The sequence below is a fragment of the Chelonia mydas genome, chromosome 24, assembly GCF_015237465.2.
Source record: "Chelonia mydas isolate rCheMyd1 chromosome 24, rCheMyd1.pri.v2, whole genome shotgun sequence".
Lineage (NCBI taxonomy): Eukaryota > Metazoa > Chordata > Testudines > Cheloniidae > Chelonia > Chelonia mydas.
Window position 1 is genome coordinate 15,521,556 of NC_051264.2, and position 16,461 is coordinate 15,538,016.

The 16,461-nt window shown below is 57.3% G+C and overlaps 3 protein-coding genes across 13 annotated transcripts in view; 2 read left to right on the forward strand and 1 right to left on the reverse strand.

Moving 5' to 3' along the window:
• LOC114019448 (B-cell receptor CD22-like) overlaps nucleotides 1-16,461 on the forward strand; it is a 163,216-nt gene that overhangs the window by 51,393 nt on the left and 95,362 nt on the right. For 2 of the 7 annotated variants that reach the window (XM_043535154.1, XM_043535158.1), the window contains exon 1: nucleotides 14,517-14,655. The exons of 1 other annotated variant lie outside the window; for it this stretch is intronic. In XM_043535154.1, the coding sequence (XP_043391089.1) occupies nucleotides 14,616-14,655 (40 nt within the window). In that variant the 5' untranslated portion in view covers nucleotides 14,517-14,615. Of the gene's footprint in view, nucleotides 1-14,350; nucleotides 14,656-15,502; nucleotides 15,640-16,461 lie in introns of those variants that run through there. 4 more of the 7 variants (XM_043535159.1, XM_043535160.1, XM_043535152.1 and 1 more) reach the window with 4 other exon arrangements.
• The window catches only part of LOC114018712 (B-cell receptor CD22), a 97,410-nt gene that overhangs the window by 37,696 nt on the left and 43,253 nt on the right, over nucleotides 1-16,461 (reverse strand). Inside the window, exons 1-5 of one of the 5 annotated variants that reach the window (XM_043535164.1) lie at nucleotides 4,869-5,203; nucleotides 3,877-3,945; nucleotides 2,337-2,690; nucleotides 981-1,244; nucleotides 364-645 (exon numbers count right to left, since the gene is read on the reverse strand). The exons of 1 other annotated variant lie outside the window; for it this stretch is intronic. In XM_043535164.1, coding sequence (XP_043391099.1) covers nucleotides 364-645; nucleotides 981-1,244; nucleotides 2,337-2,690; nucleotides 3,877-3,916 — 940 coding nt within the window. In that variant the 5' untranslated portion in view covers nucleotides 3,917-3,945; nucleotides 4,869-5,203. Of the gene's footprint in view, nucleotides 1-363; nucleotides 646-980; nucleotides 1,245-2,336; nucleotides 2,691-3,876; nucleotides 4,088-4,868; nucleotides 5,204-16,461 lie in introns of those variants that run through there. 3 more of the 5 variants (XM_043535167.1, XM_037882805.2, XM_037882806.2) reach the window with 3 other exon arrangements.
• LOC102937842 (B-cell receptor CD22) overlaps nucleotides 1-16,461 on the forward strand; it is a 280,912-nt gene that overhangs the window by 5,537 nt on the left and 258,914 nt on the right. The window lies entirely within an intron of this gene.

Consider the following 16,461-nt stretch of genomic DNA (forward strand, 5'->3'; position numbering starts at 1 on the left):
ACACCTGGGAAGGTGGGAGGGGACAGGGCCGAGCTCAGTGTGGAATGGGGCCCCGGGGCAGGTGGGGGGATGGGCAGTGGCCCAAAGGGGGCTGGGGGCCCCGGGGCAGGTGGGATGGGGACGGAAACTGAATTTGTCTCTGCTGGGCCCAGCCACATGAGCGATTCAGAGGAGCAGGGGGCCCAGCCCAGAGCCAGCAGCACTGGGTTGAGCAAACCCGGTTATTAGGAGGCGGGGGCGGAATATGAGGCAGGGGCAAAGCAGGGGGGACGAGATGAGGTCACGCGAGGCTGCTCCAGGAGGCCGTGTGGGGAGTATCAGGGGCTGCGAGGGAGGAGGCTCTCGCCAGCTGTCACTGCTTACGCTGAACTTCGACCGATTCCCTCGCAGAGAGGCTCAGATACCCCCAGCCGGGGCTGGACACCCAGACCCCGCACGCGTAGCTCCCTCCGTCGGAGACGGCTGCCTTCTCAACACGTAAATCCTGCCTGGCTCCTGGCAGCCACACGTCCCCACGGGACCAGATGTACCCGGCGACGGGCCACAGGGCAGCAGCCTGGCAGCGCAGGGTAAAACCATCGCCTTCCCTTAGTGCTGCCTTCCCTGCCAGCCACGAAACTTCGACCCTGGGCACGTTGGGGGCAACTGAGGGCGAAAGTCGGGACAGAGTTTGTCAGCGGGGCCCCGGGACTGAACAAAGGGGCAGGTTCCCCCCTGTCCAGTGCCACGGGGCAAGAATATTTGGTAAAGCCAGGTGAGAGTTTTTGAGCTGGGGAAAGAACCCAGGAGTCCAGGCACCGAGTCTCCCCCACTTTAGCACACGAGACCACCCCCCTCCCCGAACTGGGGATAGAAGCCAGCAATCCTGGTTCCTGACTCCAACCAGTTGTCTCTCCTCCCCCCATGTCAGGGATAGAACCCAGGCCTCCTGGCTCCGGCACCCCCGCTCTAGCCATGCCATGTGTAGAAGCAGAGCTCACCTGTTCCCAGGGGCTGGGATTGGTCAGAGTCACACTCATTCCTGTATCCATCCACCTGGCATCTCAGAGCCACGCCAGGGTGCAGCTGGGACGGGGATATTGGCAGCTCGGTCGTCCCAGCCCCACCCGGGGTTTGCCCTGGGCTCCGCCGTGCGCCATCTCGGTCGTACCACGAGGGGCGATGGGGGCAGGTTGCCCGCACGGAGCAGTTGAGGGAGGGTCCCGGTTGCATTCGGCGCCCCAGGGAGGGCTGGCACAGATGGTCTGTGAGGAGAGGAGGAGTCAGGAGCCATTGAACCCTGCTGGGGCCCTGGGGCTGGCAGCGCTCCCAGGGGCCGCGGCCTGGCTGCAGAGCGGGGAGCAGCCCCCAGGGTGTGGGCATGGCCCAGCCTGGGAGCTCGGCTGGCCCCAGCAATGAGGGCTCGTGGCCAGGAGGGAGAGCAGCAAAAGTTCACCTGAGATACGGGGAGCGCTGGGTCTGCCCGGAGGGGCGCAGCCGCCAGCGGGGGCACCACACATCGGGCCTCAGACTGGAGCCCCAAGCGGGATTGTTTTTAATTCTGTCCCGTTCCTGTTATTCAAGTGCCCTGCTTTGGTTTTTGCATTTTCATCCCCCTTCCAGCCACAAAAACCTTAAATCCCGCAAATCCCACACGAGAGACAGATTCCCCCAGGCTGCTAAAACCAACCAACCAACCGACAGAAACCGGTGGGTGACGATCTGATCTGTACCAACGGGATTCAGAGACAATTTTTACCACTGAAAGAAGAAAACAAATCTTGCTTGAACCAGGTACAAACACACTTCAACTCCTGTTATCACAGAACGGGTCTGACCTGACTTGGGCAGGTGCATTTCCCCAGGTTTGGAGCAAGGGAGATAAACACGGAGAGGAAAGAGAAGCTGAAACAAAATATTTAGCTATTTCCCCAGTAGGCGACTCTTGGTACATTTATGAGATTTCGTGTTTTCCGGCCAATTAACGCAGTCTGGTTTTTTGCCCACCCCCAACAAAGCTCATTTTACCCGCTCCCGCTGTTCTGGGGGGTCCTGCAGGGTCCCAGTCCCACTATAGGCTCCACCTGAGAGCCCCTCACGCCTGCTGCGTGACGCTGGCTGCAGGGTCAGTCCCAGCGACTCTTCAGCGCAGGCCAAGGGTTAGACAGAGGGACGGGGACGTGGGTCTGGCAACACAGCCTAGGAGTCTGACCCACAAGTCCCCCCTCCGCTCTAGCCACTCCCCCGCCTCCCCCGGAGCTGGAAGAGAACCTGGAGTCCTGACTCCCAGCTCTAAGCACTGGGATTTCACAGCAAGGCAGAAATTGTGTGTGTAGGGGGGCGGGGGGGGCTGTTACCGGAGACCGTGAGTCGCTGTACTGATGTACTCCACCATCCCTCACTCCTGCCAGGGCGCACTACTTCGAACCGGAAGCGGTAGGTGCCCTGATCGCTGGGGCGCAGCCCCGACACCCGCAGGGAGCAGTCGCGCTGCAGGTCCCCCAGATAGTGGGCGCGCCCCTTGAAGGCCGCGTGGACACGAGCCTCCTCCGAGTCATAGACGGTTTGATCCTCGTCCCGTTTCCAGATCACGGCCGTCACCGTCCACCCCGCAGGGTAGGTGAAGGAGCAGGGGATGGTCACGCAGGAGCCGGTCCAACCAGCCAGGGGCCCTGGTGCAAATGTCACGCCCCACTCCTGGGCAGAGGCGCCTGCCGGGGAGAGGAATCGGGGATCAGACCGGCGCCCGGCCCCTGAGAGTTGGGGAACCCGCCCGCAGGCTGGGCTGCCGCACGGATCCCGCCAGGAGAACCCAGCATCAGCTCAGCCCCCAAACCAGGGGCTTTAAATCACAATCGGGGACGATGGGTTGTGGTTCTGTCTGAGCCCAGCCAGCGCTCCCCTGTGAATTGGGGAAGGTGAATTTGGAGATGGCCCCCCCCCCACATCAACCCATCCCCAGCAACTTATCACCCCAGCCGCTGAATCACTCCTGTCCCCCCGAGTTCTCCCATCAGTCCAGGCCGACCCCCTCCCCGCATCTGCCCAGCCCCACTTCTGTCTAGTCCGTCCTTAGTTCACCCCCCCCCTCTTCAGTCCCCCTCAACCCCAGCTCAGTTCACCTCCCCATCCCCTCTCAAATCAGCCCTGTACATTGCCCCCCAGTGCACCCCTCATCCCCTCTCAGTTCAACCCCCACCCATAGTAGGGTGTCTGACCCTTGGGCCAGAGGCCCTGACTGCAGGAGGAGCCCCACTGGTGAGGGGTCAGGTTAGGGTTGCCAACTTTGGTTGGACAAATTACTGCCGGTTTCATCACATAATAATCTTTAATTAAAAATTAATTGTTAATTCCTGGACGCTCCAGGACAGTCCTGGAGGGTTGCCAACCCTAGGTCAGGCACTTCCCATGCACAAGGAGCGGGGGGCGGACGCGGGCAGGGACCAGCCGGGCCGGAGCTGGGCGGACAGGCAGGGCCGGGAGCAGAGCTCTCCCGGCCGGCCCAGGAGACACCCTGACTCGCTGCGGCAGCCAGAAGCCCGGAGGCAGGACGTGGCGCAGGGAAAACGGCAGCCCGGGGGACGAGAGCGGCTGAGGCCCTCGCTGCTCAGCCCAGCGTGGCTGGGGCTAGACCAGGCTGACTCTGCCATGAGAACCCGGCGTGTTCTCCACCGGGGTGAAACCAGCAGCGAGGACCCGGCCGCTCGGGGTCAGGTTCAAGGCCAGACGCCCCCTAGGCTTGAACTGGAGCCGCTGGTGTGAGTGGCTGGGACTTCCCTGCAATGGAACCCGGTTCCGAGCGCTCCCCTGGCAGTGTAGATGCACTCCCAGGACTGGGGAAATGGTCCCCACCGGTCGCCTGGCTGGCAGCGCGTGGTGTCTGTGTGAATTACTCACCGGTCAGGAGGCAAAAGGCAGGGACCAGCACCAAGGCCATCTCCGTCCAGGGCAGAGCGCTGAGCCGGCCTGGGAGGGGAAAGGGGCCGGGAATGATTCACCTGCAGCATTTCTGGGTGACAGCTCGTCTGCGCCAGGCGATTGCATCCGGCCATGGGATCGGCTGCCTCACCAGGTATTTTACACCTAGGACCCTTCGAAAAAGAATTTCCTAACCAGAAGGGAGTAAAGCTTGGAGATTGGCCCGACGGAGCAAGGACTGGTTGCATTTCTATCCCCGTGTGCTTTGCTGGACATGTGTGCTGGGCTCACGGCCTCAGGAGTGAGGTGCAGCCACCTCTGGGGAGGGGCGAGTGGCTCTTCGGCAGCTCACAGCAACAGAGAGGTAAGTTTCAGGGCAGGAAACTCTCCCCTATATGATCTCAGACAGCTTCACAGTCTGCCCAGTTGCTGATCTTTTCAACAGGCACTGGAATGCAGCCGGCTCTGGGGTATGGCTCGTCAGCTGTTTAACAGCGCAGGGTAATGTAGCCCTGCCGTGTTCAGTCCGCATCCTACACCATGAGCTCGTCGGGCAGACTGGCTCTCACACCGTGTTTGGGAAGCCCCCAGCGTATTTCCAATGCTACCCCCAATGACGGTGTGACAGCATGGCCCAGTGGCTAGAGCACGGCAGTGGGACACAGAGCCCTGGGTTCTATTCCTAGATCTCTCAGGGACCCACCATACAATAGCAGGCCAGTCATTCCTTCTCTCTATGCCTCAGTTTTCCCTCCCACCCATTGTCTATTTTAATTATAATTTCTTTGGGGCAGGGACTGTCTCTGGCTGTGTCTGGGCAGCGCCTGCCTCACCAGGCCCTGGTCTCAGCTGGGGCCCCTCCCATAAGAAACTCTCACCATTTAATCTCCTGTCAATGATTTAGAGATGCAAAGAATCATTCTCCCCCTATCTGGCTTTTTGCCCCCAAAACAAGGAAAAGTAGCTCATACCTGGGACTTGGGCCTGGGTTAGTGGCTGAGACTCTGGTCTGATCCCACCGCTAACACTAAGGAAACAGCAGAGAGGTTGGGGGCAGGTAAGGAGGAATCATCTTCATTTGCATCTGTGGCAATAGCCCCAGGCACCGTGAGTGGCTGGTGCCTCAGGGGAGGAAAGGGAACCATGATCGTGTGTTCCTGGCCTTTAAAGGCAATGTACTTGCTGGTTTGGTAGCAATAGGCTCTAGTGGTGACAGTGACTGAGACTCAGGACTTCTGGTTTTTATCCCCAGCTGGGGGAGGGGCGTGGGGTCTAGTGGTTAGAGCAGGGGGCTGAGAGTCGGGACTCGGGGGTTCTGGCTCCACGCACTTCACTTTGTTGTCTGGCTGCGGCAGACAAACTTCCCCTTTCTCTGGAAATTGTGAAAGCTCAGCCCCAGTGCTGGTTACAAGGGGGGTGGGGGGGTGCCTGTTCCTTTTAACCCCGTCCAGCCCCAGAGATTCCCCAGCCACAGGCCAAATGGGCCCTCTGGGTCAGAGTTCGAAGGACCACGACACCCATGCTCAGAGAGACCCTGGTGAAGGGATGAGGCTCGGTCCTTTTCTAGTGCTGGCCAGCTGGGATCTCAAAGCATCTGAGGAGCCACTCAGCCCTCGGAGTAAGAGGAGGGTCCCCATCCCCCATGGGCAAAGGGGCAGAACCAAGAATAGAACCCAGGAGTCCTGATTCCCAGCCCCACTGCTCCAACCCATTAGACCCCACTCCCCTCCAATAGCTCAGGATAGAACCCAGGAGTCCTGGGTCCCACCCACTGTGATGGGTTCCCTGGGGTGCAACCTGGAACTGGGGTACTGCTGAGCCCTCTGTCCCACCAACCTGGGCTCCCTCTCACACTGTGATGCTGTGACAAGCTACAAACCTCTGGCAGGTCCTGCCCTGACACAGCCATCCCCAGGCAGGGACACGCTCAGCTGAGTCCCATGAATGGTCTCCCAGCTCCTATGAACCAACAATAGAGGCTCCCGCCAATCCCCCCAGCTCTCCACCTACGACCCCAGGTCTGTACCGTCCTGCCCTGGTCCGAAGCCTGACCAGTGTACGTTTATTACCCAATTGTGATGGGGTGGACTAGGCCCAAAGGCCCCCTGCGGGAGTCCTCAGGGTTCAACCCCACCCATCCCAGGAACAGAGCAGTGGGGCAGGGGGAGGCTTAGCAGTCGTCCCCCAGGAGGTCTGGAGGGGGGCTTAGCTGTCGTCTCCCGGTTGCCCGGCCATGTTTGGTCACCGTATCTTACACCGTGAGCCCGTCCGGCAGGGACTGGCTCTCACGTTGTGTTTAGGAAGCACCCTGTACATTGGCAGGGCTAGCACAAGCTGCAGGAAGATAGTGTCTCCAGGGAGGAAGCCCTGGGGATACGGCCCCATACCAGGGCTGGGCTACTTAAAGACTCTAGCCCAAGGAGGGCCCGAGAGAGACACCACCAGCGGGGTACTGAGATAGGCCCTGTGGACTGTATCCCCCGGAAGGGGTTTGCGCTGGCTAACGTGCAGACAGTGTGACTCGGCCGCAGGGCTGAGTCACTGAAAACCTGCCTGAGAACCACCGAAAGGGGGTCTCCACACCTAAAAAACACAGACACGCGCAATCAGAAACGGGCACTCGTGAGAGGTGGGTGCCAACCCCGGTACACCGATCCACCACTGCCACAAAGGAAAGTGGACGCACACCTGCCTTTGCGACCTGAGCAGATTTCCCAGGCACTTCAACCACAGCGCAGTGTTTTAGGTAACATATGAACCAGGTTTATTCACTACAGAACGATGGATTTCAAGTGATTGTAAGTAGTGAGCGTAGAGATCAAAGTTGGTTACACATAATAGTAGAATCGTAATCTGAGTTCTCTAAACTAGACAGGATTTGAATCAAGCCGTGTCTCGCGCTGATAGGCAATAGAAGCAGGTCACAGCTCCTCCATACACCCGCTGGGACTCCCCTTCAGGCGAGGACCCCGTCGCCCGTTCAGTCTTTGTCCTCCAGACGTGTCTCCAGGTGTTGGATTGTGGGGGGAGGGAGGCCAAGTGATGACGTCACTTCCCCTCCTTTAGAGTTTCTTCCAGCTCGCTGAAACCATCTTTTGCCATGACGGGAGTCAAGCAGCCTCCATTGTGCACCTGCTCCATCTCAGGGCACCTCGACACTGGCAACGTTGCAGAGCTGGCAGTTACTGCGCCCCTCAGAGAGCGCTGAAGGGAAACCGCTGTTGTGTGTTCACACTGTCAGCTGCCTGCACAATAGCGTGTTCACACTTGCTGCACTTGCAGCAGTATTCAGAGCGGTGCACTCTGGGCAGCTATCCCCAAGAGCACCTCTTTCTCTTCTGCCGCTAAGACTTGTGGGAAGGCGGAAGGGGTCACGGGGCATCCTGGGTCCTGTCCCAAGGCCCCGTGATGCATTGCTTCTCATCCCGGCAATCCCTGTGCTTCCGTCTACATTTGGCGCCAATTTTCAACTCTTTGTGTACTGGTTTCAGAGTAGCAGCCGTGTTAGTCTGTATTCGCAAAAAGAAAAGGAGTACTTGTGGCACCTTAGAGACTAACCAATTTATTTGAGCATAAACTTTCGTGAGCTACAGCTCACTTCATCGGATGCATACTGTGGAAAGTATAGAAGATCTTATTATATACACACAAAAAGCATGAAAAAATACCTCCTCCCACCCCACTCTCCTGCTGGTAATAGCTCATCCAAAGTGACCACTCTCCTTACATTGTGTATGATAATCAAGGTGGGCCATTTCCAGCACAAATCCAGGGTTTAACAAGGACGTCTGGGGGGGGGGGGGTCGGAAAAAACAAGGGGAAATAGGCTACCTTGCATAATGACTAAGCCACTCCCAGTCTCTATTCAAGCCTAAGCTAATTGTATCCAATTTGCAAATGAATTCCAATTCAGCAGTTTCTCGCTGGAGTCTGGATTTGAAGTTTTTTTGTTGTAAAATAGCGACTTTCATGTCTGTAATCGTGTGACCAGAGAGATTGAAGTGTTCTCCGACTGGTTTATGAATGTTATAATTCTTGACATCTGATTTGTGTCCATTTATTCTTTTACGTAGAGACTGTCCAGTTTGACCAATGTACATGGCAGAGGGGCATTGCTGGCACATGATGGCATATATCACATTGGTGGATGTGCAGGTGAACAAGCCTCTGAAAGCGTGGCTGATGTTATTAGGCCCTGTGATGGTGTCCCCTGAATAGATATGTGGGCACAGTTGGCAACGGGCTTTGTTGCAAGGATAGGTTCCTGGGTTCGTGGTTCTGTTGTGTGGTATGTGGTTGCTGGTGAGTATTTGCTTCAGGTTGGGGGGCTGTCTGTAGGCAAGGACTGGCCTGTCTCCCAAGATTTGTGAGAGTGTTGGGTCATCCTTCAGGATAGGTTGTAGATCCTTAATAATGCATTGGAGGGGTTTTAGTTGGGGGCTGAAGGTGACGGCTAGTGGCGTTCTGTTATTTTCTTTGTTAGGCCTGTCCTGTAGTAGGTGACTTCTGGGAACTCTTCTGGCTCTATCAATCTGTTTCTTCACTTCCGCAGGTGGGTATTGTAGTTGTAAGAGTGCTTGATAGAGATCTTGTAGGTGTTTGTCTCTGTCTGAGGGGTTGGAGCAAATGCAGTTGTATCGCAGAGCTTGGCTGTAGACGATGGATCGTGTGGTGTGGTCAGGGTGAAAGCTGGAGGCATGTAGGTAGGAATAGCGGTCAGTAGGTTTCCGGTATAGGGTGGTGTTTATGTGACCATCGTTTATTAGCACTGTAGTGTCCAGGAAGTGGATCTCTTGTGTGGACTGGACCAGTCTGAGGTTGATGGTGGGATGGAAATTGTTGAAATCCTGGTGGAATTCCTCAAGGGCTTCTTTTCCATGGGTCCAGATGATGAAGATGTCATCAATATAGCGCAAGTAGAGTAGGGGCGTTAGGGGACGAGAGCTGAGGAAGCGTTGTTCTAAATCAGCCATAAAAATGTTGGCATCCTGTGGGGCCATGCGGGTACCCATAGCAGTGCCACTGATTTGAAGGTATACATTGTCCCCAAATGTGAAATAGTTATGGGTAAGGACGAAGTCACAAAGTTCAGCCACCAGGTTAGCCGTGACATTATCGGGGATAGTGTTCTTGATGGCTTGTAGTCCATCTTTGTGTGGAATGTTGGTGTAGAGGGCTTCTCCATCCATAGTGGCCAGGAGGGTGTTTTCAGGAAGATCACCGAGGGATTGTAGTTTCATTGTAAGGAGAGTGATCACTTTAGATAAGCTATTACCAGCAGGAGAGTGGGGTGGGAGGAGGTATTTTTTCATGCTTTTTGTGTGTATATAATAAGATCTTCTATACTTTCCACAGTATGCATCTGATGAAGTGAGCTGTAGCTCACGAAAGCTTATGCTCAAATAAATTGGTTAGTCTCTAAGGTGCCACAAGTACTCCTTTTCTTTGTGTACTGTGCATCCTGCCTATTCGGGGAGGAATGGATCCTGCACTGTTGAGCCGTGTGCCGCTCGCTCTGACTAACACGTCGCGAGAGGCAGTGGAGTTATTCCGGAAACTACCAAGGCGAGAGGAGTGCGACATTGATCTCGCCACGTGTAGGAGCTACGACAGGAGATTGCTCGTGGCATTCACGGAGGAGCTGACCACAGTGGAACGCCGCCTTTGGGCTCGGGAAAGAAGCACTGAGCGGTGGGATCACATCATCATGCACATCTGGGATGACGAGCAGTGGCTGCAGAACTTGTGCGTGAGGAAAAGCACATTCACGGGACTGTGGGAAGAGCTCGCCCCTGCCCTGCGGCACGAGGACACGAGAACGAGAGCTGGCCTGCCGTTGGAGAAGCCTGTGGCGATTGCACTGTGGAAGCTGGCTACTCCAGACAGCTACCGATCTGTCGCTAATCCGCTGGCAGTGGGAAAGTCGACCGTTGGACTCGTGTTGATGCAAGTGTGCAGGGCCATTAATCGCATCCTGCTCCGAAAGACCGTGACTCTGGGCAGCGTGCGTGACACTGTGGCTGGCTTTGCACAAATGGGCCTCCCTAATTGTGGAGGGGTGATAGATGGCATGCATATTCCAATTCTGGCACCAGACCACCTAGCCAGCAACTACATTAATCACAAGGGGTATTTCTCAAAGGTTCTCCAGGCACTTGTGGATCACCAACGGCATTTCACAGACATTAACACAGGCTGGTCCAGAAAGGTGCATGACGCACGCATCTTTCAGAACACTGGCCTGTTCAGGAAGCTGCAAGCAGAGACTTTCTTCCCGGACCTGAAGATCACCGTAGGGGAAGTCGAAATGCCCATTGTGATTCTCGGAGACCCCGCCTACCCCTTAATGCCATGGCTTATGAAGCCATACACGGGGCAACTTGACAGCAAAAAGGAGCGGTTGAAGAGGCTGAGCAAGTGCAGAATGACTGCTGAGTGTGCTTTCGGCTGTTTAAAACCCCGCTGGCGCTGCCTCTATGGGAAGCTGGACCTGGCCAATGACAATATTCCTATGCTTATAGCCGCATGCTGTACGCTCCATAATATTTGTGAAGGGAAGGGTGAAAGCTTCATTCAGGCCTGGACTGCAGAGGCTCAGCGCCCAGAGGCTGAGTTTGAACAGCCAGAGGAACAGCGGGTACTGTACGGTACTGTACTGTGCAAACTGCAGAGGGATGGGTGTTGAGTGCAGTGGGTAGTGGGAGTCTACAGTGCTGGACTGTGAGGAGGGAGGAGTGGAATGCAGCGGGTACAGACTGGAGCCAGGAGGTTGATAAGAGTGTGTTGGCGGTGTCTGGGGGGGGGCATGGGAAAAGTTTTGCGACAGTGGCTGCAGGGGAAGGCGGGCACGGAGCTGCTCGGTTTGAAGAGCTCGTATCGCCTGGAGCGTGTCCACTTGGCGCCCCATAGCCTTTAAGAGCCGCTCCATGGCTTCATTCTGGTGTGCCGCGTTCTCCTTTCCGTCCCTCTTCTCACTGTCCTGCCACTCCTTCAATTCCTGTTTCTCGGCAGTGGAGTGCATCCTAACATCACGCAGAAAGTCCCCCTTAGTTCTTCTTGGCCGCTTTCTAATTCTGCACAGCTGTTCTGCCGCCGTTAACAAAGAGGGAAGCTGGGCTCCCAAGGTCGTATCTGTGAAGTTTGAACACAACATTTTACAGAAGCATCATTGTTTGCAACACAGACAACACCGATTCAGTGCTTTAAAACACAGCCAGGACTCCCACGCCTGTCACGCACTGGCTGACCCAGGCAAGCACACATGAGCCACCAGACTCCCAAAACGGTGAGTAGCCGCAGGGGCAGGGGAAATCACTCTTCCCGGACCCTGCTGTACACTGGGCACGTGGCTCTTGGGGAGAGCCAGCACTGTAGTGGGGCTGATAATCATTCCTGTCCCCACACTTTCCACAGGATGTGATCATTATGGAAGATATCTCGCTGCTGCGGGTGAACAGGGAATCAAGGGAGGGTCTTCTCCAAGACTGCGGCTTCCGCCCTGGCCCCTATACAGCTCACCTGTGTGCAGCAATGGTCCCCCGCCCTCTCATGGCAAAGTGGCGCTGGAAAGTTACCGTTAATGGGGAAGAAACAAAGCAGTTCTTCCAAGGAACCTGCGGCAGTGGATTGCCCAGTATCTCCACGAGTGTTTCCTGGAGATCTCTGAGGCAGATTCCCGTGAAGTGAGGGAGTCAATCACCAGCCTGTTCCACCTCTCAGACTAGGCATGTGGTGGGAGACAAGCCTGCTTTCTGCAACCCTCCTGCCCCCAACAACTCGCTTCAGCAATTCCCCAAATCAGATCCACTTACCAGAGGCCTCCGCTCCTGTTTGTGCGTCACCAAGCTCCGACTGCTGTGACTGGCTAGGCTCCTCCAGGGTAGAAAAGAGCTCCTGACTGCCTGCTTCTCTGGCCTCCGAGTCATCCTCTGCCTCTGGGTCCCCCTCCACATCCTCGTCCCAAATTTCCTCCTCCTGGCTCAGTCCACTCTCGACTGGCACACGAGCCACTAAAGTATCCGCAATAGTATTCGCAGTGGAGGTGGGGTCGCCGAGCATCGCGTCCAGCTCTTTGTAGAACTGGCAGCTGGTGAGCGCAGCACTGGACTGGCGGTTTGCCTCCCACGCCCGCAGCTCCTTCACTGTGACCCGGCACTGCAACGTGTCCTGGTGTAGCGGGTGGTCACTCGCTCCGGCCTTAAAGGGCTTAGAACAGCCCAGGAGAGGGCTGTGGCTGGGAGCCAGCAGTTCCCAGGCTGGTTGGGGGAAGCAGGCTCAGCTGTGGTCACGCCCCAATCAGGCCTCAGCTGGCCCTTATAAGAGGGCAGTGGGCCAGGAGCAGACACTATCTCTCTGCCTTTAGAGGGAGAAGACCCTGGCTGCTGGGGAGCGTACCTGGGTACCTAAGGTGAAGCAGCTCTGGGGAAGGCCAGAGGAGCTGGGAGGCTCCAGACTGGAAAAGGCCCCAGGCTGCAGGCCTGGTAGAGAGCCTAAGACAAGTACTGGGCTCTCAGGGGGCAGGCCAAGGGTAGGCGGAGGCAGCAGGTCCCCTTGCCTGTGATGAGTGGCTTGTTCACTGTAGTCCGCCCCAGTGTGTGGGGGCCAGATGGTGATGGGCAGTAGCCAAAGTCTGAGGCAACTTGGGGATAGTGGGTGGGGGTTCCCCTGGGAGGGGAAACCCAGAGAGTGGGGGTACTGCCAGGGGGCAGCACCCAAGTGAAAGGGGCACCGGGGTCTGGGAGGGACACAGGGGCCTGAAGAAGCAGCGAGACACTAGCCTGCAGAGGGCGCTCTGGGGCTGGAAACGCTAATTCCCTGCAAGACCAGCAGGAGGCGCCACGGGGTGAGTCTCACACTGTTACACCTGGCCATGGCCCCTTTCTCTCATGCAGCGTGAAATCTGTCCCTGGGTATCATAATTCCCACGGCTGGAGCGCAGCTGGGACTGCACAGCCTCCTCTCCCCAAATGCCGACGAGGTCCAGCAGCTCGGCATTGCTGCAAGCGGGGGATCGCCTGGTGCGTGGAGCAGGCAGGGCCACCTGGAAAGATGCACTGAGACCACTGCACGCGTCACCGAGCAAACAGGAAGGGGACTTTCAAATTTACAAAGGAACGTACGGGCTGGGGCTGACGGTTGGTCACCTGAGGGCAGGGCAGTAGATTTCAAACCGATGACCAGAGAGGTGAGAACAGGCGTCTTGGGACACCTCCCGGAGGCCAGTCGCAGCGCTGTAATCGACCAGGGTGTCTACGCCAGCACCGCGGCGCTGTAGCCCCGGCGCAGGAAGCTCGACGCCTCTCGTCGGGGTGGCTTTTTTTAAAGCACTACAACAGTGCAGGTTCTGCGCACGAAGTGGCTTGGCCGTGTGTGCACCTCGGGAGCGACAGCGCTCAAAGCTGCCTTACTGCGCAGACACTTGCCAGTGTAGCCAGGGCCTGAGAAGTCTCCATTGTAGACGGTTCCTGGGATATCCCTGGGAGTGTGGATTCCTGTAATGGGCCATCAGCCTGTCTGTCTGCCTGCTCCGTTGTTGTACCTGAAAGGCTGGTTGTGGGGGTTCCCGACATCACAAGATATTTCAGTAACACACGACCTAGCAAAATATCACAGCTAGGAAAGGACCTGAGGTCACAGCAGGGAGAATACATCAGACTGAGCTACTGTTCAGAGAGGGAGCCTGGTATTTGGGTTAGGGCTGGGGCTGGGAGCCAGGACTCCTGGGTTCTGTCTCAGCTCTGGGGGCTAGTGGGTTAAAGGAGGGAAAGCTGGGAGCCAGGACTCCTGAGTTCTAGGCCCAGCTCTGCAAAGGAAAATTTATTATCAGACACACCTGGGCCCTCAGACCCTTGCTGGCCCCTTGCACCATTCCCCAGAGCGAACGCTCTCGGAGCGGTTGGGTAACATCAGATAGTGGCTCTGCCCAGGCTAGGGTCACAGATACACACAGAGACGGGCCCCCGATAAACAATCCAGCTATCGGAGAGGAAGCAGCAGAGGAAGTGCTAGCTGGTGTGGAGCTGCAGGATGGGTTGGGGGGCTCAGTAGGGGGCGCTCTCCCCTTGTAGTCAGTGCTGGCCCCAAAGCCCCAGGGTGGCGCGAGCGGGGGCGGTGCTGGAAGGAGGGGGGCGCTGTAGGGGGCTCTCCGCTCGCAGTCAGGGCTGATCTCTGCTTCTGGGGCTTTGCTGTTCCCAGCTGAGACAATGAACCCCAACCCGGCCCCTTGTGCCTGTGATACCCTTCCCCCACATGGCTCTATTCCAAAGGGTCAGGATGTCCCCCATGGATCCCTGCTGCACCCGAACATGGTTTGTTCCCTTCCTGCACATCTCAGCTCCATATAGGAACCGTCCTCCGGTCCGGTCCTGCCCTGAAACCATCCTCCCCGTTGCTGTGAGCTGCCAAACAGCCACACGCCCCTCTCCAGAGGTGGCTGCATTGCACCTCTGAGGGGTGAAGGCTTGCATAGATGGCCCGCAAAGCACAGGGGAATGGAAATGAAATGGATCCATCGGGCCAGTCTCCAAGCCTGACTCCCTTCCAGTTAGGAAATTATTTTACAAAGGGCTCTGGGTGTGAAATACCTGGTGACGCACCCGATCCCGCGGCCAGACGCCATCGCCCGGCACAGACGAGCTGTCACCCAGAAATGCTGCAGGTGAATCATTCCCGGCCCCTTTCCCCTCCCAGGCTGGCTGAGCGCTCTGGCCTGGACGGAGATGGCCTTGGTGCTGGTCCCTGCCTTTTGCCTCCTGAGCGGTGAGTAATTCACACAGACGCCACGCGCTGCTGCCCAGGGGACCGGTGGGGACCGTTTCCCCAGCCGCTCTCGTCCCCCAGGTTACCGTTTTCCCTGCACCACATCCTGTCTCCGGGCTTCAGCTCCAGCTCGGCTGGCCCCTGCCTGCGTCCACACCCGGCTCCTTGTGCATGGGCAGTGCCTGACCCCTCCCCGGTGGGGCTCCTCCTGCAGTCAGAGCCTCCGGCCTGTGGGCCAGACACCCAGCTGGGGTGGGGGGGGGGGGCGGTGAGGGGAGAGCTGAAATGAGAGGAGATTTGGTGGGCTGATTTGTGGGGGATGGGAGGTGAAGTGTCAGGGCAATGGGCAGCTGCATTAAGGGGAGATATGGGGGGGTCTGAACTGAGAGGGGTTAAACTGAGGAGGGCTGAGGGGGCTGGAGGAATGGGGCTGAATTGAGGGGGGCTGGACTGAAGGGGGTGGCCAGGGGAGCTGAGCTGAGTTTATCTGGAGGGCTGAACTGGGGTGGTGGTGAACTAATAGGATGCTGAGGATGGACTGAACTGAGGGGGCCTAGACAGATGCATGGGAGGGGATTGGCCTGGTCTGATGGGAGAACTCGGGGGGACAGGAGTGATTCGGGGGCTGGGGTGATTAATTGCTGGGCAGGAGACGGGCTGATGTTGGATGGGGGGAAGCTCTCCAAAATCCCAACTCACTGGGGCCCAACTCACTGGTCTGATCCCCGATTCCTGTCCCCAGCAGGTGCCTACGCCCAGGAGAGGGGCATCACATTCGCATCAGGGTCCTTTGCTGGAAGGGCCAGCTCCTGCGTGACCATCCCCTGCTCCTTCACCTACTCCGCAGGGCAGACGGTCAGTGCCGTGATCTGGACACGGGACGAGGATCAAACCGTCTATCACTTGGAGGAGGCTCGTGTCCACGTGGACTTCAAGGGGCGCGCCCGCTATCTGGGGGACCTGCAGCGCGACTGCTCCCTGCGGGTGGCAGGGCTGCGGCCCAGCGATCAGGGCACCTACCGCTTCCGGTTCGAAGTAGTGCGCCCTGGCAGCAGTGACAGATGGACGATTAGAGCAGAACAGTGTCTCCGGTAACCAGCCTCCGTCCAGCCCCCCCAGTTCAATGGAGGGACCTTGGACGACCCCAGACACCCACCCACACACACACACACACGCCCCATTTCTGCCTTGCTCTCGAATCCAAGTGGTTAGAGCTGGGATCCAGGTAGGAGACGCTTTTCCTTGTTTTGGGGCAAAAAGACAGAGTTGGGGAGAATGATTCTTCGCATCTCTAAATGCCTAAAAGGAGAATAAATGGTGAGAGTTTCTTATGGGAGGAGCCGCAGCTGAGATCGGGGCCTGGTGAGGCAGGTGCTGCCCAGACACAGCCAGAGACAGTCCCTGCCCCAAAGAAATTACAATTAAAATAGACAATAGGTGAGAGAGAAAACTGAGGCACAGGGAGGAGCAGTGACTGGCCCGCTATTGTATGGTGGGTCCATGACAGATCTAGGAGAAGAACCCGGGGCTCTGTGTCCCACTGGTGTGCTCCAGCCACTGGGCCACACTGTCACTGGGGGTGGCATTGAAAATACACTGGGGGCTTCCCAAGCACAGCGTGAGAGCCAGTCTCCGCCCGACACGCTCAGGGTGTAAGATATGGGGACTGAACACGGCTGGGCCACATTACCCGGCGCTGTTAAACACCTGCCGTGCCCTACCCCAGAGCAGGCTGCATTTCACTGTTCGTGAAGGTGTCACTGAAGGTTTTTTTGAGATCTTTTGGGGGAGCCCATGCTAGACTGA